Source organism: Lissotriton helveticus, chromosome 5_1 (genome assembly GCF_964261635.1).
Source record: "Lissotriton helveticus chromosome 5_1, aLisHel1.1, whole genome shotgun sequence".
Lineage (NCBI taxonomy): Eukaryota > Metazoa > Chordata > Amphibia > Caudata > Salamandridae > Lissotriton > Lissotriton helveticus.
This window is the reverse complement of record NC_136065.1, coordinates 1,402,787,350-1,402,814,801: the sequence shown is the minus strand read 5'-3', so window position 1 is coordinate 1,402,814,801 and position 27,452 is coordinate 1,402,787,350. Positions and strand designations below refer to the sequence as shown.

Below are 27,452 nucleotides of genomic sequence, written 5' to 3'. Positions count from 1 at the left end.
TGCGACTGTCAGGGTGGAGCTCCAGTTGGTGGTACCCTGCGTTGAGATCTAATTTGGTGAACCACCGGGCTCCGTTCAAGTCTGCGACTATGTCATCCATCGTAGGTGTGAAATGGCGTTTTCGCTTCACGGCCTTGTTTGGTAGGCGCATGTCAACACATAGTCTTATGGCTCCGGGCTGTTTCGGCTTTGGGGCGACCACGAGGGGCAAAACCCATGGTGTCGGGCCGACACCTTTTCGATGACCCCCAGTTCTTCCAGCTTTCGCAGTTCTTCCTCCACCTGCGGCCGCAGGTGAAACAGCACTCTCCTGTGTCTCAATGCGGTGGGTCTGACTGTGTGGTCTACATGCAACTTGAACGTTTTTTCTTTAAGGCGGCCTAGTCCTTGAAAGAGCATGGAGAAATCCTTTAGCATCTCCTCAGCATGTAATTCGTGTTTCTGGTTTGCAAAGAATACTAGCTGTAGATCTTCCGCTGTATGACAACTGAGGAGGGTCCCTCTTTGTCCTTCTGTTACGTGGAATCTTGTCTTGATGTTTTGTCCATTGCTGGCAATGTCTACCTTCATGACTCCTCACAGCGGGAGTGGTTCGTCACTGTTGTAAGTGTATATCTGGGCTCTGGATGGCTGCAGGGGAGGGCGAGGTGATAACTTATTGTATTGAACACTGTCCATGACATTGACGGAGGCCCCGGTGTCTATCAGGGTGTGTACCGGAGAGCCTGCTACGGTGATGTCACACATGGGTGGTGGTCGTCTTCGGGAGCCATCCCTGCCAACGAATGAAACAAAGAACACGTCGTCATCGTCATCTTCGAGATTGAAGGCTGACCGAGCCGGGTCACTGCAGGGTCCCGGGTCCTCTAGTGTTAGTTGGCGTACTCCCAGCATTGGCCCTCGTGCGCCAGAAGTGTTGCGCCACCCCCACTGCTTCAGCACACTTTCGCGAAGTGGTTTGGTTTCCCGCACCGTGAGCAAGTTTTCCCCTTCGCTGAGCATCTCCCTCCTGCGGGATGGTCCATGCTGCAGTTGCCACACATGGGGGTTTGCTCCCTCTGAATTGTTGAGGCCTTCTGCGGATCACGTCAACTCTCTCTTCCTTGATCACAGGCGTACATGTCGCCGCCGCAGGGCGATTCAGGGCTGCCTCCATCTCATCAGCTCGCGCGTTGGACAGTTCATGAGACCTTGCAAGCACCAATATGTCGTAGAGGGAGATATTGGGCTGTCTGAGGATGAGGCGCCGGAGTTGAACAGACCTGCATCCTTGAATGAGCTTCGCGCGGATTTCTAGTCTCTGATCTGGCAGTTCACAGGAGGTGGCCAGCTTCTTTAAGAGGGCATAGTAGGCATCGACGGTCTCCGTGTCACCTTGCCGCGCCTGTCGCAGTTTAAACCACTCGTAGTCCGGGTTGATTTGAGGGTCGAAATGGCGATTCAGTGCGGTCACCGCCCCGAAATAGTCATCGTCGTTACCCCTGTCCGGCAGCATCTCGAATAAGTCATAAAGCTCAGATCCGCCGTAGCACATGAGGAGCGACCTCTTCACCTTTCTGTCTGTCTCTCTGACGCCGACGAAATAATGATCAAGGCGACCAATCCAGGAGCGCCATCTTGTTGCTGCAGTGGATGGGTCCAAGAGTTCGCTAAACGGCGGTTGCGGGGCAGCGATGCCGTGGCCTGGGGGAGCAGGAATCTGTTGGGTACCCTGGGAAGGAGCTTGAGCCTGTGCCACAGTTTGTTGCGGAAAGGTGCGTTTTGCTGGGCGGCTCCATCGGTGGCGGCTTGCACGCTCATTTTCGCAGGGTGTGGCTGGAGGCGTGGCACAGTGTCGGCCTCTGGGTGTGTGTATGCGCTAGGGTGCTGTCCTCTCCTTTTGCAGTGGGCACGCTCTGGGGCGGCTTATTGAGGGGCTGCTGGTGAGGCTAGTTAAACTCTGGCATGCCCCCACAGCTACACCCGAGTATTGTTTCTCCCTGTGTCTTGGGGTGTCTCCTCTCCCTTTTATCAGGCTGTTGGTAATATTCCCTTTTCCTTGCTATGGCGGGATGACTCTTATTTCCTTTTCTCCCTTCTTCTGTGTGGTTGAGTGCTTTTGGGCTTTGGCTGCAGCAAGACGATTCCTCAGCACGAGGTAGGCCACACCCTTTCACTAGCGCGGTACCGCGCGGGGCTGGAGTGGGGCAGCAGGAGGCCCGAAGCGGCTGGAGTAGCGAGCACACCTTCCCCGCAGCTCGCGAGGGCCGACACAGTCCCTCCGCGCGAGCGTTGTGAAGCACGGGCTCCAGCGCGAGTCTTCTGCACCAGCCGCGCCATGTGGGTGAGCGCGCGGCCGGGAATAGCAAGCGGCCGGGCCTGCAGGCACGGAGTGGCGAGGTGCGAGGGTGGGGGTGCAGCACACAACGCGGCCGCCTCGCGATGGGTCACCTCACCTCAGCGCTACGTCCCGTGCGAAATGCGGGGGATCTTCGGTCTTCAGAAGAGCGTCGGAACAGGCGCGGGCACCAGCAACAGGCGTATGCAGCGGGGTAGGCACCCGCAACGCAGTCCCGGCGGCGGCTCGAGTGCTAGCCAGCGGGAGTGCCGTGGACACGGGAAACAGAGCAGATATCGGTCCGCAGGGGCGAGGCGTGGTGTAGATACCCGCCATTACATGCTCGTTTGTTCGTTTTCATATGCTACGCAGTTCTTTATTTCGGAGAACGGCGCATACCGTAATAACGAGCGTGAGGTCTTTCCTTACTTCATTAGTCTCGTGCGTGTGCCGGTGTCTGTTAGTAACGTTAAAAGAGAGTGTGTACGTCTCTACGGACGGTCATGTGATTCGAACAAAAAAGGTGTTCGTTAGTATTACGCGCTGTCAATAAAGATAGAATTTCAAACGCTGTTACTGGCTGGTTACATATAGACAATATTACGTGAATCATAAACATGAAGTACTTTCAATGTTTCAAAACATATTTGACAAGTACAAAATAATAAGAAAAATTAATGTAAATGTGGAAAAAAATGTAAATGTGAAAAAAGTTTTTTTGACAATTTTTTCTAGCCATGTTTTTTTTCATGCATAATTAAGACATGGAGCTGTGTCTATATCTGCTAACTGTCTGCCTATTAGGAAGCTGAACACCAATGTTAGGAGGAGAGGAAATCCTCCATTGTGTTCCATGGTCAAATAAAGCAGCAAAGGATTAGACAAAAAGGGTGCACATTGTACCTTCATGAAGTAATGATAGATCTAAAAGTCTGAAGCTGAAAAGCCTCCTGCATTGTACTGAAATTTCAATGTCTTCTTTTTAATGGCGTTTTTGCGACACAGAAATCTGAATATTCTGAAAGACATATAAAAACTGAAGCAAATGTACTAATGTCACTAGTGCAATGCTTCACACTAGAGCTAGAGCAATGGTGATTCTGAGAAACATCTGCCCTGTGATTTCATTGCTGACAAGTTCAAAGTTCTACCTTGAGACTACCTTGAAGTCACATATAAACATAAACACTCAGGGGTCTATTATGATGTCGGGCAGATTGCCACCGCCCACATGGCAGTGGCGATCCACCTGACATCATCCCCCGCCCGCCTCCCATTTCCCCCCTGCCATATTATGATGACAGGGGTACCGTGGTGGACGGGAAGACCGTCCGCCGCTTTTCCGCCCGGTCGACGAGTCTGCCAGGCGGAAAAGAGTTGAATATGGTGGCAGTGTCTACTAGACACCGCCATCCATATTACAATGTCAGCGGAAAGCAGCCTTTCCGTGGTGGTGTTGCCGCCACAGAAAGGCATGTGGATTCCTCAGTTGGGGGCCCGTTGGGGGCCCCCAGGATGTTGGAGTGTGGGAGGACACACATTTGCATGGACAACGTGGCAGGCACCAGACATGCTGTGCATAGTGGGATCAACAAGGGTATGTAATAAGAGGTCCCAACTGAGGATAAAATCAGAGACCCATTGAGAGGGGAGTCATACCCACAGGGCCTTCTATTCTACTAAAGGCATCATGTTGGACATATACAGCAGCAGGTATCATCCCTTTATACTGGCACCCCCATCCAGAGACCTCTCACTCACCAGGCAGACAACCAGTTGCTGAGATTGAGCAGCTCATCTGTGTCCCACTATGTGAATACCTCAGTCCTCCTGAAGCACCTGTCTGCAGAAAAGGATGCAGCGTCAATAGCCTTGAAGGTCCTTCCTCGCAGAAACACAAGACTAGGGGATCTGGCTGCGATCTTTTCTACCGACCCCTGGGCCTGGAAGAATCCTTTATCCATTCCATCTTGGGGCTCATGGACTCATGCATAGACTACCTAAACTTTATGATCCTAGGGGATTCCAATTTTCATCTAGAGCGCACAGACAACGAAAACACAAAACTTTTAATTGACAATCTTCTGAGTTTTGATTTAGTACAACAGGTTGAGTTTCCCACCTATGAACTGAATCATACGCTCAATGGTATTTTCTTTAGTAATATTGAGATCTTGACTGAAAGCATACTATCTTGGACCTGGACTGATCATAAATCTATTGTGTTTAAAATTATCACACACATTAAAACCTCCTCTGGTTCTAAAGCATCCAGGTTGTTAAATTATGCGGTTTAGCAATATTGACTTTGCGGCTTTTGATTATGAAGCCTGGTTAGGGGATGCGATCACACAAGTAGCGCCTCATAAATTCAAAATGAATCACCGGACTGCCCCATCTGCTCCCTGGTACTCTCAGGAGCTTATAGAATCCCAAAAGAAATGAGGGAAACAAGAACAGATCTGGAGAAAATCATATGGCACGGAAGAAAAAATTAAATATAAAGCCATGTTAAAGAATATAAACAAAAATGAATTACTTCACTGATAAAATTAGAGCAGCTGGAAATTCATAAAATGAACTGTTTAAAACAGTTAAAACTTGTTCTACTTGGGGTAATGCAAAGGTGATAGCCCCCAGTAAACTTTCTGTAAAGAAATAGCAGATATCTTTTTTTTTAAGGTAAACAACATCTACAAAGATTTAAAACACCTCCGAACATCTCTAACATAAATATAGGATCCACACTGGTTGATGATTCCGTAGCACGGTCCTCTCCCTCTGGTATTTCAATCTTTTTACCCTGTTACAGAAGAGGGGATCTCCAACCTGATCACCTATACTTAGGGCCTCATCACTATGCTTTCCGACCGACTCTGTGTTGGAATGGTCTCCGGCCGAATCAGATTCGGGGAGTCCGACACACCAATTATGATGTTACCGAAAGATCGTGGAAAACCTTGCACCCTGTGGTGGGGACCCCTTCGTGCCTGCCACACCATGCATGGTTGGACTTAGGGGACCCATGGGTACCTCCACGGGCCCGAACAAGAGGTCTCCGGGTGTAGGGGGGCCTGCTACGGGCCCCCACAGTCATATTCTGAAAGTCGATCTGTGTCAGACAAACCGATTCGGAAGGCTGTCCAAATCCAACATCTTAATGTGTCGGTCGGAAACACGGTTCATAGACCTGTACGATTCAGCTCCGACCGACTCAGTTTCTCCAAATACCGATCAGGACCTAGTCAGAACGACCAAACGGTTTCCGACTATCGTAATTGGTCAGTCAGATGTGTTTCCGAGTCGGACTGAAACACGGGTTCCAAATCAGATTCTAAAAGACCGAATGCCGCTCAAAGCTTTTCCAACCGACATTGCAATCGGCACCTAAGTCGGGAACCCCAGAAGACCCCCCCCCAAGATGTTACACCAAGTTGCAACAACCATTGCCACTCACTTCACCCCATTATTTCATTTGGCACTTGAATCAGCCATTTTTTCCAGATATCTGAAAGAAAGCGTCCAATTGCTTTTACTAACAAAAAACACGCTGGACCCTATCCACGTAAAAAACTACAGACCTATCTCAAGGCTTCCACTAGCAGTCAAAATATTGGAAAAGACTATGAAACAAGAAATCTCCCTCTTTCTTGAGGAGTCCAACGCTCTTCACCCTTCCCAGCATGGGTTTATGGCATTCCATTGTACAGAATCTGCCCTACTAGCGGCATCAGAAGCTACAAAAACTATAGTAGACAGAGGTGACAATGCGGCCTTGATCTTTTTGCATCACAGTGGACCACTCTTCTCTGGTAAACCATCTAGAAGATATGGGCAATTGAGGTCCAACCCTCAGACTGCTGAAATCTTTCCTGTCTCATCGAAAGCAGTCAGTGGAGCTGGGAGGATTTACCTCGGACCCTTTCTCGCTTCCATTTAGGGTCCCTCAAGGGTCCCCACTCTATTTAATGCTTACATCTATCCTCTAATCACACTAGAACGTTCCTTCTGGTTATCGTATGCTGACGACAGCCAAATAGTGTATCTGTGTCCACTGACCCCAACAAAGCGGCTGCGGATTTTAGATCATGTATGCTGATGAGCATCACCTGGATGCAAAACATTTTTTTTAATGTATTCTGATAAAACAGAGGATATATTGTTTGGTAGAGACCACTTATTCTGGAATGCTTCATGGTGACCACCCTATCTTGGACTCCTTCTATGTCCCGTTCAGAAGGCAAAAGAAATTGGGGTCATCTTCGATTCAAAGCTCACTTTCTTGGATCATGCCAAGCAAGTAAAATCATTATGCTTTTCTAAGTAAAGATTCTTAGGAAAATCTTACCTTTCTTCCCATTGGAATTGGAATTCAGAAAAACCGTGATCCTGGCTCTTGTGATGTCTAAGATAGACCATTATAATGCACTCTTTGTAGGTGCTCAGCCTTGCCTGTTGAACAAATTACAAACAATCCAAACCGGAGCGGCCAGTGTTCTTAACAGCTTACAGAGAACTTCACTGGCTGACTGGCAAGAATCAGATTCAAGGCACTGTGTTGAGCCCATAAGGCTCTACATCAAGCAGGCCCTCGTTTTCTACAAGTTATGTTCAAACGGTACCCTTCAGGCGGGGTCTGCCAGGCTGGCCTGTGTCCCAAGAGTAAAAATATCTCAATGAGGAGAAAGAAGCTTTGTATACTCTGCCTCCAAATGGTGGAATTCCTTACCCTCCTATTTGAGTGAACAAGCCAATCTTGTAATATTTAGGAAAGAATTACAAACCTACATGGTCAGGAATCTGCTTCATTAGACATTTTAGCTGTTTTCCCTCTGTCATCATTATCAGAAGGGCACAATGACACCAGCGCCAAAACACCTTTGGGTAATTGTCAACTATATAAAACTTAACAATATAACAATAACTTGGATACACGGATGTTGTTCCAGATCATTGGCGCATAGATGGAAAAGGCCTGCTTCCTTGTTTTTTATTTTTTACACTGCTTAGTCTGCAATCTGCTAGCATCCTGACTGCAGATTTGCCAAGAACCACCAGAGATGGGGACCTTGTTTTTAAGATAAGCGAAGGGTGCTGGCCATGATAGCTTTGTAAACTATGTATATGGTTTTGAAGTTGGTGTGAGATGTGAAGGTAAGCCAATGGAGTTCCACCCATCAGGATGGGTGTGATATGATTATATATCATCAGGCCCTGGATGAGAGGTGCTGTGACATAGATGATGACTTTAATGGGTGCCAGTGTGTGGAAGGCAATGGAGCAGGGCATTACCACCATTTAAATGAAAGAGTACAAGGGCTTGACCAGCAGTTTTGATGTCATCTTCTGGAAGAAATGGTTTAACTTTGTTTAAAAGAAAGAGCTGGTACCAGGTCATCTTGGGTCATTGGCAATGTGTTCCTTCAGGATGAGGTTGGTGTCCAGGATGAATCCAAGTGACTTGGCATTTGATGAAATTTGGAGTTCGAAACCATCAAGGTTCATATCATTGAGCTAGGTTTGTACTGTTACTTGTTTGGTGTTCTCGACAAATATTTCTGTTGTGGTTCAGTTGAGCTTCAGGTAGGTGCTAGACATGGATAAAATGCAGGTAGTGTTTGAGGTGTTAAATGTCAGAAGCAGATGACACTTTCAAGTAGAGTTGTGTCTCATCAGCATAATGGCATATCTGGATGCTATAATCTGTGAGTAGAGCACAAAGCGGTACCATGTAAAGGCTGAAGATAACAGGAGGTCGTATGGAACCCTGTGGAGATTGTGCAAGTCATCAGAATCTATTGTGACCAATATGTGCACAAACAAACAAACTGGAGGAGGCGAATCAGCAAAGGACAGCGCTGCTGAATCCCAAATGAGACTCCAAGGTGTCTCGAGTGTAGGATGGTTGACTTCATCAAAGGAAGAAGTGATGCCGAGCAATTGCAGGAGACAGGGATCATCTTCATTTGATTTCAAGCAGGCATCATCTTTGATGTGTAAGGTAGCAGTCTCTGTGCTGCAGCGAGATCTGAAGCCAGACTGGTAGTTGTGAAGCAAATGAAGTTGAACATAGTCTGGTTTTAAAAAAACGTTTTGAATGGTTGGTGAGTGATGGGTCAGTAGTTGGTAAGGTCATGAGGGTCGAGATTAGGGCTCCTTAATAGTGGGAGTAACTGCCCCATCGTGAGAGCTTCTACAAAAATGCCTTGAGTGAGGGAGGCATTGACAATTGTAAGTAGAGTTAAGACAGAGAAAACTGTCCTTAAGGAGTATGATGGAGCAAGGTTTCGTGGAAAAGAGACTTGCTCAGATGCAATCCACTCGTTTAACTTACTAACAAAGTCATTAACAAAGTGTCGTAAATAACTAATACGCACCACATGAACACGCGGGTTAGTGAAGCTTGCGTATGTGTTTACTAATGTGGATAACAATGAAGATGGACTAATACCGCTTTAAATGGGTTGGTACGCATGCGTCAACTACATCCATGTAGTATGACGTATTAATGCATGGAGGGAAATTCTGGTGCATGAGCAGAAGACACTAAAATGGAGTCTTGAAGATTTGCGTGCATCGCATCTGCTTACTTGAAACGAAAACAAGCCATTTTACTAATGCTAATGCTGGAAAAGAATTAATAAGTAAAGGAGAGTAGAGTAGAGATGGGTGGTATACAGTGTGACCACTTTATTTGTGAATTTAATATTTGTCTTTCTGACTTAATCACTAGTGCGTATTTGGGCCTCTCTCGTTTAACTGGATTAAATTGAGTGACGCAAAGTCCGCGCATGCCCAATGAGTGAAGCCATGAAGGCCATGACTGTGCATTTAAAAGAGAGACAAGATTAAATATTACAGCATGGGAATGGACGGTGAAGAGTTCAACGATGAAGACTCCTATTCAAAATGCTATTATAATCTTTAAAAGTGAAATGTGAAAGAGTATGAGAATCACATTTATGAATAAAAGTTAAGGGGATGGGTTTGCGAAAAATAGTTGAATTGATTTTAATGACATGTAAGCATGGTGTGATGGAGCTTCCTCCCTTGCCTGACCAATCATATTTCGTATTTTTACGATATTGAAACATTAATGGGTGGAACATGTAGAACAAATGGTATAATTAAGATAGCTTTAGTTAGTTAGAGAGATGAAGAATTTCAGAGATTGCGGGAGATGCTGTTATTGGGTGAGATGCTGTTAGATGCTGAACCGAATGCAGAACCTTCTATCCTAATTTAATTGGGTTAGTTCAGAAGATCGCAGAAGAATCTCGAGGAGGAAGAAAGTGTCAGTGAGGGGTGCGTCGCAATCGTTGTTATTCTAGAGAGGTCATCTTTCCTGTCCTGAATTCTTTGTCTCCTGCCCTATCCCAGGGACCCTCACAAGCCCTTTGGCCAGGGGGTTGGTCTCTCACACCATCCTTGGTAACTATATTTTCTAGTTATTTGTTGATGTCCTTTTCTCTCTGTCCTCTCCCTTTCTGAGCATTGATTATTGTATGAGTCCGAAGTATATAACTGGTGTTTATGAATTGAATTTTCTCTCCGATGAATGATGGAGACTGCACTGCATTTTGGAACGGTTCCACATACATTAATTTAGATAAAGATTTAAAACTTTCCTGAGTCTGTGGTTATTTACATTGAATAAAAGAACAGTTAGTTTTATGTCAGTTTTCACCATCAACTAGTCCAACTAATGGTCCATTGACCAGAGGAAAGAACTTTTTGACCAGTGAAGGTTAGTTAGGAGTATTAAATAACTAATCCTGTACACTGTGGAAATTGCAAACTTGACCCCAGCGGTTTTACGCACTGAGTTTATGGGCCCAGGTGAGTATATGATAGTGGAATATCTGTTGTTGGTGAACTGCTGGATCAAGTACATTTCACAAACATCTCGTCTGTATTGGTGTTTATGTTTTAAAGGACCCACATTAGTTCTGGGCCCTAAAGATTGGCCATAACCTGAGGTGCAGAGGTTAGAGTCCCAACTGCAGAGATCTCTGCACATGTAAGTGTATGTGTTTAGTAATAAGCATGGGAAGGACGGGAAATGGCTGGAAAATGGGGAATACTTACTATTAAATGTGAGGGGGTTTGGAAGATGTAAAGAGTGGGTAATGTAGGGCTTTAGGGAGAGACATGCTCCTACCCACATAACTGTACCTCTATAATTACTACATCCAAAAAAGACTCAAACATTGGAAAATGTACTCCAGCTAAGACCTGGAAAAAGTTTAGCACCATACATGGCCATCACTGTTTCTGCATCACAGAAAATATTTGTTGGAGAGACTACTGTTAAATTAACTTATGTAACTTTTTTTTAAAGATAAATAAATGTAATTTAATATAGCACAAATTAAATGCAAAAAAACGTAGCTTTTTTAAGAAAAAAAGAAGCTTATTGAAATACAAAAACTTAGGGCCCCATTATGATTGCGGGTGGATCGCCACCGCCTGTATGGCGGTGGCAATCCGCCCGCAGAAAACCTCCTCCCGCACTGTAATCTCCCCCCGCCACATTACCATGGTGGGGGGGACCCCGGTGGACAGAAAGACCGTCCGCTGTTTTTCCGCACGGTCGGAGAATCGACCGGGCGGAAAAGCTGCTAACATGGTGACGGTGTCTCCCAGACACCGCCATCCATATTAGCATAATGGCAGGGAAATGCAGGCAGAAATCACTTGCGGCCCGTTGCAGGCCCCCAGGAATTCTGGGGAGCGGGGGGTGCACATGGGTGGGTACCTATTGTCCCCCCCTGCATTTCAAAATACAACGTGGCAGGCACCGCGTGGTGCCTGTCACATTGTGGATTGAAATGCATGATGTGCATTTTTAGCATTGCGGCGGGCGGTGCTTTCAGGACCGCCAGCCGCAATGCTAAAAATGCAGGATGCGCCTGCCAGTGTGGTGGGCGCATCCTAATGGACCCCACGGGACCCCTGTCCTTATGGTGGCGGTCCCGTTTTGCATCAGGATGCCGGGCCCTAATGTGCCCGTTAGTGTACCTTTCATTTATTTTTAAATAATTCAATTCCTTAGATGAATTCTTAGCTGATGTTTTAAATGTAAATCTTAACAAAAATATTTTAGTTTGACATTTGTAAAATAACTGAATATATAATTAACAATTAAGTTTTAATGCATTTTTAACATTGATTCTGCATTTTCAATTGACTTACATATAAATGCATTTTAAAAATATTTTTACGAATTTTATTTAACCTTCAATAAACGCTTACACTTTACCGTATATTTACTATTGGAAGATATCTGACCTGTTTGCGCAGGTCTTCGCCAAGTGTGTGGAACGTAAAATATGGTTGTAAAGTCAGTACTAATATTAACTTTATGGTTGTGTAAGATGTTTTTGCTGACTGCACTCCCTGTTTCTGGGTTTAGGAACACGAGTCTACACTTCTGAGTAAATTTGCTCTTGTAAATGCTGAATGGCCAAAAGTAGTAAAGATACTCCCAAGTATAAGAGTAAACTCACACCTGTATATTTATTCACATGTAAGTTTACCTTTGTGAATGACCCCCTATATTTTAATTTTCTAAGGATTGAACACAGTTGTGTTGTGTTGTGTTATGTTTTGTTATGGTGTGTTATTTTGATTTGAAGAGCACACTAATCACCTGTGAGATTATCCAGACTTTTAAGCGGGTGAGTGAGTGTTTAACAGCCAGGTCTTCAGCCTCTTGCAGAACTCAAGAAGTGAGGAGGAGGGCCTGATGTACTGAATGAGGTAATTCCATGTTTTGCGTGTGATGAAGTAGGTCTATCGACCTCCTGCCCTGTTTTTCTGAATGCGTGGGGGGTGAGCAAAAGTGAGATAGAGCGTAGGTGTCTGGTCCGATGGTAAAAGTGTATGAGTTTATTAAGGTATGCTGTTCCAATGTTGTGTTGACCTTTGTATGTGTAAGTGAGGAGTTAGGGTTGGCTGCATTTAAGAAGGGGTAGCCAGTTGAGCTCCTTGAGTTGCGGTGTGATGTGGGTGTGGTGTTAGAGGTTGTGCATGAGTCTAGCAGTGGCATTCTGGATGATCTGGAGTCTTTGTAGGAGATGCTTGAAAATTCTGATGCAGAGTGCATTTCTGTAGTGAAGCCTGCTTGTGATGAGTGTTTGGGTGACAGCTTGTCTGGTGTTTTGTGGCAGCCAAAGATCTGACATACCATGCATAGGATGTGGAAGCAGGAGGCGCTCATTTCTTTGACTTGTGACTACATGGAGAGTTTGTCGGCTAGGATCATCTCCAGGCCCATGAGTGGATGGTCTGTGTGACTGTCGCTGTGCCATCTCTGTTGAGGGGTATCCGTTCAGGCAGGTGGTTGGCTCAGTGGCTGGTGGGTAGTTGGCAACAAGGATGCCAGCATCCAATTGATGTGGGAAGATGCTGTAGATTTTAGTGATTTTTCTGTGGAAGGCATTTTATATGTTGTTGCAGAGTTCTTGAAAGGGGGAAAGGTTGTTGACTGTTGGGGAAGGTGTGGCGGAGTCCTTTATGATTGAGAAGATCTCCTTGCTTCTGTTGGAGCTTCCTTTGATATGTCAGCCAGTGTACGTTTCTTTGTGTCTCATAGTTGCTGGTGGTAGTGTCTGACAGCAGCCATATAGGTTGATTAGTCAGAGGTATCGAGGTTGGTTCTCCATTTTCTAGCTAGCTGTTTACAGTGCTGTTTTAATCCTCTGAGGTCCTCTGTGTACCAGCTGGTTTGCTTGTTGGATCTTCTTTGCTTGTTGAGTTTGATGGATGTGAGGGAGACTACGCACTACCTGATCCCGTTGTTAAAGTTTGTGATGTCGTTGTTGAACTCATTCATGAGGTTAGGTTGATCCGTGATGAGTGCGCTGAGCCAGTCTTTTTCAGAGACCAGCTGGTTGGCTGGTGCTAGTGGGTGCATTGACTTGTGGTTTGTCAATCTGGAAGTGAACGATGGAGTGGTCAGTCCGTGTGAGTGACGTGGTGGTGCTGTATTTGTTGCTGTCACTCGTGGTGAAGATAGGGTCCAGTGTATGACTTATGGTGTGTGTGGGCCCTGGGATAAGCTGTGTGAGACAGATGTTGCTTAAGCTTTGTAGAATGCTGTGGAGCAGTGATTGGTTCTGTCTTCCAGGTGGCAGTTGAGATCGCCGAGCAGTATGCAGACTCTGGAGTCGATGATGAGAGGGGTGACAAAGTCCATGATCAGGTTGGTGAGGGTGACTTGTGGGCTGGCTGGTCGATAGGTAAGAGTCCCGTTCAGGGTGAAGTTATCACAGCTTTGTAGTTTTTAGTGCAGCTGTTTGATGATTGGGGTGTCGTTTTATGCCTAGGTCGAGCATTTAATGAATTCCTGAGGAATAATTGGGAGTCCTCCTCCAGGCTTGTGGTTGCGATCACCTCATCAAATCTTATAGCCTGTTAGGATTTCTGCGACAATTTTGGGTGCCGATGCAGAATTGAGTAAAGTTTCCGTGATGAAGAGGAGGTCTGGTGCATCGCTGCTCAGTGAGTCCCTTATTTCGGTTGTGTGTTTGATGAGTGATCATATATTGAGTACCATCCATGCGTGTAAATGTTGTTATGTAGGTTTGCTGTGGTGTGTGGTGTTGGGTGGAGATGTAGGTGGATTGATAGGCACAAATAAGAAAAGTACAAAAGGGAAAGTGTGCAAAGAAAGAAAAAAGCATTGGTAAATGCATTCGGTTTTGCCTATTTGATTAATAATAAGCTGTTGTTGTAAGTTGTAAGTTGTAGCTTGCTGAGTAGTTGTACAATATAAATTACTGAAGTGTTATGACTTGTTTATGTAAAAAGTCAATATATTGTGCTGTTACTAGTGGTATGGTATTAGCAAGATTTTCAAAAATGAAATTGTTGGACTTGGGCCTTTTCGGCAGGTTCACCCCTAAACTTTTTGCCTTTAGCCTCTGACATGGTAGTAGTGATTTTAGGCCTCTGCGCACTTTAGCACTGTGGGCCAGTGTAAAGTACGTGCGCACTCTGAGTGTGTATGCTGAGATGGCCTGCCCTCCCATAGGAATGCATGGGGGATATGTGTGTCCATGGTAGTTCCTGATGCGTGGGGAGTGCAAGGTCGAGTTTGGTATGTGCGAACTTGTGAGATTAAATGCTGCGCGATGATGTGTGCAGATTTATTGTGTCTAGTAGAGAAGTGTCACTTCTAGAAGTTGGCATGTCTGTGCAGAGAATGAGAATTGACTGTCTGGCTTGTGATTGGCTGGAGCTGGCTGGTGTGCCTGGCTCCAGGAGTCAGGATGGGTCTGCCCCGGTGGTGAATGGAGAGATCTGCATGTTGATGGGAGGGAGGAGAACACCTGGGACCTGAATAGGGCTGGGCCTTCCCTCTACAATGCTGGCTCCACCCCCTGTGGTGCGTCTGATGTCCCTGTCCTGTCCTGGGAAAAGGGAGAGGGGCTGAGCAAAACAAAGTGCTTCAGAACCAGTTGCATCTGGTTCTCCCCTTGCCTGCACCTTATAGTCAAAGGATTTCTGTGTATAAAAGAGGGGCTGTGACCCCAAGTAAATGTTCTTGTTTGCGGACTTGAATCTGCCGGGGGCGTGCTGCTGCTGGAGCTCAGGGGAAGGCTTGCCTCCCTGGGCTCTGCCCAGCCCCTGGATGCCTTGGAGGACTTCTTTCTGGGGCCCTTCTGCCTTGTCCTAGAACCCTTTTGGTTTTATCTTTTCTCCCAGCTCCCTGAACCTTTTGCAGTATGGGAGCGCTGTATTTGACTTTGGGAATGCTGGCCTGGTGAGCGCTTGGTTTTCCCCTCTGGGAGTGCTCCATTGCAACCCTGCAGCGTTGGGCTGTGTCGTGTGTGAGGGAGTCCCCTGCCTGTGGATCCCCCCCTCCTTGTACTCCTCGCAGGTGCCCACCCTGCATGATGGCCGCGGTGCCGAGGTTATTTACATTGCGCGGGTGCCCACCCCGCGACTTTGCCCGTGTGCTTATTTAAATTAATCACGGGTGCCTACCCCGCTTATTTGTGCTCCTTCGCAGGTGTCCACTCTGCATAATGCCCACATTCTCTTTATATTTCTAAACCAAGCGGGTGCCCACCCCGCATTTCACCGCCGCGGCCCGAGCCGCGTTCTGAATCCTCACCGAAGCTGCCGTGTTGCACCAGCCCGACCCGGAAGCGAGGCAGCCTTGCCTGACCGAGGGTGGGCCTAGTGCACGTCACTTCCGCTTCTCCCCGGCCGGGGAGAAGCCGTGCAGTGCCTCACTGGCCTCCCGGAGGGAGGAGAGAGGCCTGCGAATTCCCCGCACCAAGCAGGAAGACCGAAGCTGGACCGGAGTCCTACCCCCCAGAGCCGGTGAGTAAGGGCTCGAGGGGGCGGGTGGTGCCGGTCGAGGTCCCGAGCAGTCCCACACGAGAACGGGCCGCCCCACCGTTGATGCTACAACATGTGCTTAAACGGGACCCTGGTTGGTTACAGAGCCAGAGCGCCCCGTGGGCATTTCCAGGCCCCACCGTGGTACCATGGCCGTAGTTAACCTCGCAGCTGCCCGTAGGGCTAGAGGGCAGCTGCACCGTGCCATAATTGTTTACCCGGGCCCAGAGAGGTCCATGCCTTGTTGTTGGGGGCATATTGTATTTTAAAGCGCTAGTGCGCTCCAGGAGTGCCTAATTATTTTTAGAGCCCGTTGGCTCCCCAAGGTACATGATTTATTTGCTGAGCCTAGTGGCTCCAACAGTGGCTGATTGATTTGCAGAGCCCCGTGGCTCCAACGTTGGGCATCATTATTTTAGGAGCCAGAGTGTTCCAAGACACGGGTTTATTTGTAGAGCCAGATGGCTCCAACGTTTTGCGCAATATATTTGAAGGGCTAGTGAGAGCCCATGTCGCATTTTTGCTTATTCCCAGCTGCCCAGCAAGTAGTGGGCAGCTGCACCGTTTGGGTTCTTTCTTTTAGGGGGATCTGTACTTTAATCCAGGAGTGAGACGCACTCCTTTCTCCCTAACGTGGCCGGCACAGCACTTAGTGCGAGCTGCAAGGTTTAGGCCTTCATCAGTCTTCCCAGCTGCCCAGCAAGTAGTGGGCAGCTGCCACGTTTAGGTTTGCGCCAAGTGCAGCCCTGACTTTGTGGACAGAGGGCATTTGAGCCCCTTATAGACGGCCAGTTGGCCGTGGGGACTATTAGGTTTTGTAGGGTGCAAGGCCCTAATGTCTTTTTTATATGTACTAGGAAATGTAATGTTTTTAGTATGATTCATGCACCTTGATTTATGCTCATAGATGTGCTTTTATGATTACTAGGTTTTACCTACTGTCTTATTTGTTATTTCTCTACTGTGGTTAGGTTTGATTTATTCCCTCCTGCAGGTTATGTTATTAAGTGTATTTCCTGATGTTTAGGAGATTATGGTTTATCTTATTTTAGCTTATGAGGTTGGCGCAGCATAAGTTCTTGCCTTATGTGATACTGTGCCTGTTATGTTTTATGTTACAGGTTGACACTGAGTATAGTGTCTGCCAGTGATTACTGGCTGTGTTCTAAGTTCATATATATTCTTACTTTTTACTATTCCTTTATCAAGTGCTAATTCTGACAGTGGCCCACGTGGCCCTGTCCTATGTAAATAATCCCTTGTAAATATTGCCCGTGCAAGTTGGCACAGTGTATATTGTGGAATTACTATCTGATGTGTTTTTATTATAATACAAAGGCTATTTTTATATAACCTTGTGTGGAGTTCCTTTTGTGGTGTGCCTAGTGTGTTGTTACTGTGTGTGTTGTGCAAATGCTTTACACATCGCCACCGAGATAAGCCTAGCTGCTCGTGCCAAGCTACCAAGGGGGTGAGCAGGGGTTATCTTTGGGGTGTAACTCCCTTTCCCTGACTAGAGTGGTGGTCTCTGCCTGGCTTTGGCGCAAGCCTTAGTCAACCAGAGATCCCCATTTCTAACAGAAATAAAAGAGCGAAATAATAGAATTAATTTATGGAATGTCAATATTATCTGTTTAGAGAAGTTCTGACAACTTTTGGGCCCTTTGACACTGCACCTGTTGCACCATTCAAATCATGCACCCAGTGCCTGCAAGGTAACTGCATTTATGATTGCCTGTTTAGTAGTACAATCTAAAACTATTTCTGTTTAGAGGAGTTATGACAACTTTTGGCCACAGTGCCACTGCATCTGCTGACCCACTCAAATCATGACCCTATTGTCTGCTAGATTAATGCATTTGTTACTGCCTGTTTAGTAGTAAAAATATTGCAATATTTGGTCTTTAGAGGGGTCTCTAGAGCTTTGGGCCCCGGTGCCACTGCACCTGCTGCACCATTCACATCCCATACCCTTTAACTGCAAGGTAACTGCAATTTTGGTTGCCAGTTTAGGAATAAAATATAGCAATATTAGGTGTTTAGTGGGGTGCTTGAAGCTTTTACTCCCAGTGCCACAGCACCTTTCAAATCATGCCCCTAGTGCCTGGAAGATAACTCAATTTGTGATTGTGTGTTTAGTAATAAAATCTAACAATATTTGGTGTTTGGAGGAGTTCTTACAACTTTTGGTCCCGGTGCCATTGCACCTACTGCACCATTCAAACTATGACCCTATTGTCTGGAAGGTAACTGCACTTGTGACTGCCTGATTAGTAGTAGTAGTAAAATATTGCAATATTAGCTGTTTAGAGGAGTTCTGACAGCCGTTTGACACAGTGCCACTGCAACTGCGGCACCATTCAAATAATGACTACAAGATAACTGCACTTGTGACTGTCATTTCAGTAGTAAAATATAGCAACATTCGTTGTTTAGTGGAGTTCTGACAACTTTTAGCCCTGAAGCTACTGCATCTGCTGCACCATTTAAATCAAGCCACTTTCAACTGCAATGCATGTGTGACTGCCTGTAGTAGTAAAATATAGCAATATTAGGTGTTTAGAAGATGTCTGACAACGTTTTGGCCCGGTGCTACTGCACCTGCTACACTACTCAATTCATGACCATAGTGCCTAATGTTTAGTTGTAAAATATAGTAATAATTGGTCTTTAGTGGGATGCCTAGAGCCTTTGGTCCAGGTGCCACTGTGCCTGCTACACCATTGAAATCATGACCATATCGCTTGCTATATAACCCCACTTGTGACTGCACAATTCAATTAATAACCCTGTTACCAGCAAGACAACTGCAATTCTGACTGTCAGTTTTATTAGTCAAATATAGACATCTAGGTGTTTAGTAGGTGCCTAGGGATTTTGGTAATGGAGTTACTGCCACCTGCTGCACCACTGAAATCATTACCCTGTTGTCTGCAAGCTAAATGCACTTGTGACTGGCTGTTTAGTTTAAAATGTTAGCAATAAGCTGGGTTTAGTGGGATCCCTAGAGCTTTTGGCCCCAGTGCCACTGAATCTGCTGCAGCATTCAAATCAAGTCCCCTGTAACTGCAAGGTAACTACAATTGTGACTGCCTGTTTAGTAGTCAAATATAGCAATATTATGTGTTTAGCAGAGTTCTGACACGTTTTTAACTCTGTGCAACTGCACCTCCTGCCCCATTCAAATCATGACCCTGTTGACTGCAAGGTAACTGCACTTGTGGCTGCCTATTTAGTAGTAAAATATAGCATAGCTCTTGTGTATTAATTTTATTTTTACCGTGCAATGTTTATCACAACATTTAGAATTTGATCATAATTACCAAAAGATTAGGCTGAAAAAATCAATCTGATAATGCTCTGAAAGTGCAAAGAAAGGTACTGAGGCATGAATAGGAAATGCCACAGACGTTCTAAGGCTAAAGCATCGGCTTTTCACAACTAAGTAATACAAAGCAAGCATTCCAGCATACCGTTAGAAGCTGGTAGACTTTTCCGTGGGAAGAGATCTTATCTTGACAGTGAATGGGGCTTAAACAGTGTGAACAGCTTTAGTAGACGTATCGTAAATGCCTGCAGCCAGGAGCAGTATAAAAAAAAAATGTTCCACACAAAAGCGAACGAACATAGTCATTCAGCTGTAGGAACTAACAAGAGTCCCTTTTTAAGATATATTAAATACAAGAGATTTCAGGAGCACAGTGCAAGCACTGTGCAGGCGAAACCAAAAAGGTACAAAAGAGAAAAGGCACACAAATGGAGAGAAGGTGGGAAACTGGAAGACAGAGTAATGACCGAGAGAGAGATCAGGTAAGAGAAAAAGGAGAGGATCAGCAAGGGTTAGAATATATAGAGAGAGAGAGAGGAATGTAATTCCGTCATAGATAATATCAGAGTGTGTAGAGGACAACAATAACTGCATATTCTGAGATCCTCTCATGGGTAACTTTTAATAACCATGTGATATATTGCATATTTTCAGTACATTGTTTTGCAGCATGCACATATATGCATAGTTGCCAGGAAAAAAGGAGGAAAAAGACTGATCTATCCAGACTTACCTTCTTTAAGTTAAGGCCATGAGATATATTATCTGAAGTCATGAAAGCTGTTAGCAGGTGAGTGATTGCTCCAGCTTCTCCACAATGTGGGCGAAACAGGAATGTGTTCATTCCTCTCTCCCTGAAAACAAATATATGTGTCAGATGAAACTGACATTGGACCACATTCATGGAAATAGGCACTCATTTAAGTTTTGGTGGCCAACCCATCACTTCAGTAGACAACCACCTGCCATTTTTAGAGTTCCCCGCCGGCCAGAGATTTCTGCGCCTTCAGTGCAACTGCCAATGCAATGATGCACTGAAGCACAGATGAATGCTCAGCAGACACAAAGGCAAATACACCAACAGTTCACACAGCAAAGCAGCATGGCAAGTTAGTGCACTGTGTTGAGTAAATGGGAGAGAGCTGGACAGTGCCAAAGTTACAAAGACATAACGCTGTTGAGTTTTCTCACTGTGCTGGCATACTTGTGGCTACCTAGTAAAAATGCAGGTATCCTTGCGTCATATCGCTAGAGGGCCTGCGTTGGGTGAGGATTGTTTTTGTGCTGAGAGGGATACCTTATCAACCAATCAATCAGGCATTTGTTAAGCGCTAATACTCACCCGTGAGGGTCTAAAGGTGCTAGGGGTGGGGGGATGCAAGGTTCCAGTCCATCAAGGAGGGAGTCTGTCGAAGAGCCAGGTTTTGAGGTTTCTTGTGAAGATGAAGAGCGATGTTGTCTGTCTGAGGTGGAGCGGAATGTCGCTCCAGGCCTTGGCCACGAGGAAGGAGAAGGAGCGGCCTCCTGATCTGGATTTTCTTGTGTGGGTTACCACGGCGTAGGAGAGCTGGGCTGATCGTAGGGTCCTCTGGGGTGCGTGGAATTTGAGTCTGCTGTTCAGATATGCTGGTCTGGTACTGTGGAGGGCCTTGTGTGCATGGGTGAGTATTTTGAAGGTGACTATAGCCTCAAAGGGGAGCCAGTGGAGTGTGCGCAGGTGTTGGGGAATGTGGCAGTGTCTTGGCAGGTTGAGGACCAGTCTTGCGGCGGCGTTCTGGATGTTCTGTAGCTTGAGGGTGAGGTTTGCGTTTATTCCGGCGTAGAGTGCGTTGCCTTAGTCGAGTCAGCTGGTGACCAGGCGAAGGTGAGGTCTTTCTGTGTTTGAGGGGGTTCCAATTGAAGGGCTTGCATAGGAAGCAGAGGGTGTGGAAGCAGGAGGACAAGGCAGAGTTGATCTGGCGGTCCATTTTGAGCTCGGAGTCCAGGATGATACCTAGGTTGCGTGGTTGGTCTGTGAGGGTGGGAGGGTTTCCGAGGGCGGGGGGCCACCAGGTGTTGTTCAAGGCATCAGGGTTTGGCCCATGATGAGTACTTCTGTCTTGTTGGTGTTTAGTTGTAGGCAGCTGTTTTTCATCCATTTGGTGATGGCTTCCATGCCGTCTCGAAAGTTGTGTCTGGTGGTGTTGGGTTTGTTGGATAATTAGAGGATGAGTTTGGTGTCCTCAGTGTATGACACAATGTTGAGTCCGTAGCTTTTGACGATGGGGCGAGTGGAGCCATGTAGACGTTGAAGAGCTGAGGGAGGACCCCTGAGGGACTCTGCAGGTGGTTGATGTAGGGTCCGAGAGGAAAGGGGGAATTTTGACCCGCTGCGTTCTGCTGGAGTGTAAGGAGCGGATGCAGTCGAGGGCCTTGTCCTGGATCCCTGCATCGTGGAGTCTACGTATTAGGGTGCGGTGGGAGACTGTGTCGAACACCGCTGAGAGGTCGAGGAGGATGAGGGTTACTGTTTCTCCTTTGTCCAGTATGGTGTGGATGTCGTCTGTTGCGGCAAGGAGGGCGGTTTCCATACTGTGTTTTTTTCTGAATCCGGATTGGGAGGAGTCGAGGATGTTGTGCTCTTGAATGAATGTGGCGAGTTGGCTGCTGATGGCTTTCTCAATGACTTTCGCTGGGAACGGGAGCAGGGAGATGGCTCTATAGTTTTTTAGGTCGGTGGGGTCAGCCGGGGTTTCTTCAGGAGGGGGTTGACCTTGGCGTGTTTCCAGTCATCGGGGAACGAGGCAGTCGCCAGGGAGCAGTTGATGATGTGGCGGAGCATGGGCGTGATGGTGTCGGCGGCTCTCTTGAAGATGTGGTGGGGCAGGGGTCCGCGGGGGCCCCGGAGTGGATTGACTTCATTATCTTTAGTGTGTCTTCAGTGGAGAAGGCTATCCAGTTGTCAATCGCTGGCTTCAGGGTGTCGGGGTGGTTGGTGGGCGTTCAGTGTGTTGGTTGTCTTCGTCAAAGTTATCGGTAATGCTCTTGATTTTGTGGTGAAAGAAGGTGCTGAGTTTGTCGCAGAGGTCTTGTGAGGGAGGGATGTCAGTAGACTTGCTGGTGGGTTGGGCGCACTCCTTGATGATGTTGAAGAGTTCTTTGCTGTTGTGTGCTTGTGTGGAGATTCTGTCTTCAATCACTTTTTTCCTCATTATTCTGATGAGTTGGTGGTGGGTGTTGGTGGTGGCTCTGAAGTTGTTGTGTGCTTCTGTGGATTTGGTGTTCCTCAAGGCCTTTTTGAGGTGGCGGCAGGTGCGTCTGGACTCTCGAAGTTCCGTGGTAAACCATCTGGCTTTCTTAGCGTGGGTGTTGTTATTTTTCTTGAGGGGGGCTATGGTGTTGGCGCTGTCGGACATCCAACTGTGCAGGGTTTGGGCTGCAGTGTTGAAGTTGTCGGTTTCCGCGATGGTTGGGATGGAGTTGGTCGTCGGTGATTCTGGTGCAGTTTCTTTGTGGGAGCAGGTGCTGGTGTCTGTGGATGGTGGGTGTTCTGAAGGTGAAGTGGACGCATCGGTGGTCAGTCCAGGGAGTTCGGTGGTGTGGCTGATGGTGATGGATTTTCCTGTTGTGAAGAGGGGGCCGAGGGTGTGTCCGGCTGAGTGCATGTGTTCGGTCACGATTTGGCAGAGTCCAATGTTGTGGAGGTTGTTCAGGAGGGATGAGGTGTTGGGGTCCAGTTGGTTGTCGAGATAGAAGTTGAGGTCTTCCAGCAGGGTGTAGTTGGTGGATGCGATAGCATGCGGTGAGATAATGTCCATGATGGAGTTGGTGAACGGTCTGCGGGGTTCACGGGGTTGGTAGATGAGGGTTCCTCGAAGGGTGGTGGTGGGGCTGGTCAGTATCTTGAAGTGTAGGTGTTCCATCATGTCTGTGGACTCGTCGGGGAGTGTGCTCAGGCGGAGGGTGGATTTGTGGACGATGTCGATTCCTCCTACCGGGCGTGTGTGGCGGTCCTTCCTGGAGATCTTGTATCCTTGGGGAATGGCAATGGCGATGTCCGGTCCCGAGGTGGTGTTGGTCCAGGTTTCTGTGAGGAATGCTACATCCAGGGTGGTGCTGTCGAGGAGATCCCAGATTTCCGTGGCGTGGTTTGTGGAGGGATCAGACATTGAGGGGGATGCATTGCAGGGTCTTCGGTTTGGGTGTGTTCTTGTGGTCGGGTTGTGCTGGGTCCAAGTTCCTGACAGTGCTGTACTTGTGCCAGCAGCAGTGACAGCTGAAGGGTCCGTGGGGGTCAGCCGGTGACGCTAGCTTGCAGTTGTTGTTGCGGCCTGGGTTGAGTGCATGGAGTGCTGCTGGGTTGTAGCGTTGGCAGTGCAGAGGTCCAGGGTTCCCGGCGCTGGTCGCGGTCCGGTCATGGACAGGCACAGATGGGCTTGCCTTTGGCACGTAAGTGGCGCGCCAGTGGCACGCCTGCTGCGTGTGGCCGCCATTAAGTAGGGGTCGGTGAGGGCTGGACAGCTGGGAGGTGGGAGCGGGGAGGGGAGCTCGATTGGGCAGGTCTCACGGGTCGAGCTGGGGGAGGGGCCTCAGGGGCAGCAGCGACGGGGAAAGGTAAAGGGAGGAAATAAGGAATAAAGGAAAAGGGAAAATAAGCAGAAAAGAGCAGAGATGCAGAAAAGTGAAAAATAAAAGAGGGTAGAAAAACGAGTGAAAATGAGTGATAAAGTGAGAGCGAGAGGAAGGAGAAAGAGGTCCACTGGACCACCAGTGATGAGCCGCAGGGAAACCTGTGGGTGGAGGAGGGGCTCGGTCAACAACAATCGAGAGTGCAGGGGCAGGCCTCACCTAATGGTGGAGCTGCGAGGGTGGGAGAGCAATTTCACTGACAATGAGTCAGTGGCCATGCTCGTCTGTCCCCGCAGTGGCCGCAATTAAGTAGGGGTTGGGGAGAGCTGGACAGCTGGGAGGCGGAAGCGGAGGGGGGGGCTGGATTGGGTCGGTCGCAATGGTCGTGTTGGTGGGAGGGGCCGCTGGGGCAGCAGCGGGGAAAGGTAACGGGAGGAAATAAGGAATAAAGGACAAGGGAAAATAAGTGGACACAAAGCAGAACAGAGCAGAGATGCAGAAAAGTGCAGAAAGGTGCAAAATAAAGGAGGGAAGAAAATGAGTGAAAAAGCGGAGCGAGAGGAAGGAGACAGAGGTCCACTGGACCACCAGGGATGAGGTGCAGGGAAACCTGCAGGTGGAGGAGGGCCTCGATCACCAACACTTGAGAGTGCAGTGGCAGGCCTCACTTAATGGTGGAGCTGCGAGGGTGGGAGAGCAATTTCACTGACAATGAGTACCTCACTGCACAAAACAATCCTCAGAGACATATTTCTCTTTTGATGTATACATGAAATGAAGATATGTCTCCTCATTACACCTCTCTAAGGTAGGCACACCATTTTAGTGCAAACCGAGGTCTACTGCCTTTAGTAAATCTGAGTTTGCATTAAATACATGGGTAGCTGCTCCACCGATGATATGCCAACTAAGCATGGAGCTTCGTTGCATTGCATTTTTTCCCACAGTGCCGCACAAGGCGACGCAAATTGACTCTTGCGTTGCTTTGTAAATCTCAACTAGCATTCTGTGTTGTTGCTCTACCATGATGTAAAATGTTAGTAAATCTGGCCCTTTGTTCATTTGGCCCAGTAGACAATACTTTTTTTGTCTTATGAGGCATGGAGAACCCAAGCAGGGAAACATCAAGGATGTGCATATGACAACAAGTATGAGGAGTCTCATGAACCATTACAAATTCTAGATTTTGATTTTGATGCATCCATGAAGCAGGCATTAATGTTTACTCTTTGCCACTAAAATTTTATTTTTTAGAGTGAATGTATCTTTGAACAGTGGTAGATAAGTAAATATAGATTTTAAAAACCTAAGATGAAAAAATATAATTTCACATTTGCCCTTCCAAATCTCCCTCATAACCTAGAGAAATAAAGAGTGAAATTGTACACTACCTCAACAGAATTCATGCGAAATTACTTTGCATTGTTTCATTAGACATATGCTCAGATGAAACGTGAAAATCATAGCCAGATTAAGGGGAGTCACCGTAAAATAGGGTCTTAATTCCATTTATGTTAAGCCCATCACACAGTGAATATTCCCTTTGGAAGAGGCATCCTATTGTCCTATTTAAACCTATATTTTAAAATCTAGGTCATTTATGAAAAGTCCATGCAACGCAGCTCAGCATGCAAAGATGCTGTGCGGCGTTGCCTGAACAGGAGAGAGCTGAAAAGTGCCAAATCAACTTAAATATGGTGTGCTCCAGCTCTCTCCCTGCACTGGTGCACTCGTGGCTGCATAGCCCCAACAAAGGATACCATGGTGCAAGGGGGCCTGCATTACAGGCAGGATTATTTTAGTGCAGGAGGGGCTATCTTCATGCATTAAGAGGTTTGTTCCTCTTTCTATGTGTAATGCACAAAGAGGAAGTAACAAGAAAATAAAATATTTCTCCTCGTTAGGCCTCTCTGTGATAGGAGTACCAATTTCACGCAATTCCAGCTTCACAAACATTAGTAAATCTGGAATTGAAGCTGCTGTGTTGTGTTTAATTTCTTCGTGAAGCCAAGCAAGTCAATCAATCAATCAATCACTCAATCAGTCCTTGCGCTCTTTGTAAACCCCAAATTAGCCTTTGCATTTCTCTGCATCGCTCCAGTAAACTTGCGTGAAAAGGGTTAGGATGTTTAAGACTTTATAGTTAAGTTACCCACATCCTCTGTTTCAAACATTAAAAACTGCGTATTACGGTTATGTGATTGATTTGGCCTCACAGGCAGCTGGAACCAGCTCAAATTTTAATTTTACACTTAATTTTTGGTCAAAAAAGTTGCCAGTCTTCTGATGTACCCTCTACTGCCTCCCTCCTCATAGCATTCATTTGTACACTGCACTTCTCTGGAACGGTCAGGCTGATCCAGCATCAAAATGTAAAAGATTGCTGGTTACAACTGTATTAGTCAGAGAATCATGCTGCCAGCACACCTTCGATGGACACCTGCACTGGATGAGCAACTGTTACATTTTCGTGCAAGACTCATTTGTTGACTTACTTTCTTAGGTTGTTGAGCACCATAATGTTGGCATACATGTAGTAAATATAATAGCTGTAAGAAGGGTTCTTTTCCATGTTCCACTCTTCTGGCGTTGGACTCTTGTAACAAAACATATGACCGCTGTGCTTCGACTCATCATCCACACTGTCGAAAGCAGTGATCTATAGAAATGAAAGAATATCAGCATTTAAGAATCTATCAATATGTTGATTAATTCGAAAAATGATATCACTCGAGTGCAAAGGTCATTTGAAAAATGTAATTCATACATCACAGCTCAAACTTTTATGTCGCAGTAAAACTACACCATTAAGAATGGTTTCTTGGCGCTGTAAAAAATGACAAATTGGAAGCAGGTTACTATTTGCAGATGGATTAAACTCACACATTAGAGTGTGAAAAAACAGGGCTTTATGCGATCTTCTGCCTGGCATGAGCTTCAGTAGTGTTGATCACTTTCAGACAGGAAGTACAAGGGCTGGCTGAACGCTTGTTTCTGTTTCCTGGATATGACGCCTCCCCACCAGCTGCTGAGTTAGAAAGAGGAATGCAAAAACAACAGTTGATGGACAGAATGCAGAACAATGTCATACATTCATCCCAGTACAGAGATCTGGGCCTAAATCCATCGTTTTTTTGCACTTCACACCACCCCAGTTCAGACATGGCCATATGCAAATCAGTCCTGACCCTGTGCCTCATGGGAACAGTCCAGCCCGAACTGCCAAGCCATGTCTTCCCTGGACCGGAATCAAGCATCCTAGGACCTGTTTCTGGCTATCAGCCGTCTTCAGCCAGGATAGCTTGACTCCAGTGGCGTAGTGAGCACAGGACCCACATCTGGGCATACCATTCCCACATAGGGCGAACAGCAAAACACACAAGATGATGGACGGAATGTTGCACATTGGCAAAATATTCACCCCTAGTCACAGATCTGGGTTTAATCCATCATTATTTTGCTCACCACGCCACCCCAGTTCAGACATGGCCATATGCAAATCAGTCTTGGCCCTGTGCCTCATGGGAACAGTCCAGCCCGAACTGCCAAGCCATGTTTTCCCTGGACCGGAATCAAGCATCCTAGGACCGGTTTCTGGCTATCAACTGTCATCAGACAGGATAGCTTGACTCCAGTGGCGTATTGAGCACGGGACCCACGTTTGGGCATACCCTTCCCACATAGGGCGAACAGCAAAACACACAAGATGATGGACGGAATGTTGCACATTGGCAAAACATTCACCCCCAGTCACAGATCTGGGTTTAATCCATCGTTATTTTTCTCACCACGCCACCCCAGTTCATACACGGCCATATGCAAATCAGTCTTGACCCTGTGCCTCAT

At 46.8% G+C, this 27,452-nt stretch overlaps 1 protein-coding gene across 1 annotated transcript in view; it reads right to left on the bottom strand.

Moving 5' to 3' along the window:
* The window catches only part of LOC144755449 (AMP deaminase 1-like), a 378,874-nt gene that overhangs the window by 84,366 nt on the left and 267,056 nt on the right, over positions 1 to 27,452 (bottom strand). The window contains exons 11-12 of the mRNA XM_078644387.1: positions 26,102 to 26,265; positions 19,732 to 19,852 (exon numbers count right to left, since the gene is read on the bottom strand). Coding sequence (XP_078500513.1) covers positions 19,732 to 19,852; positions 26,102 to 26,265 — 285 coding nt within the window. The remainder of the gene's footprint in view (positions 1 to 19,731; positions 19,853 to 26,101; positions 26,266 to 27,452) is intronic.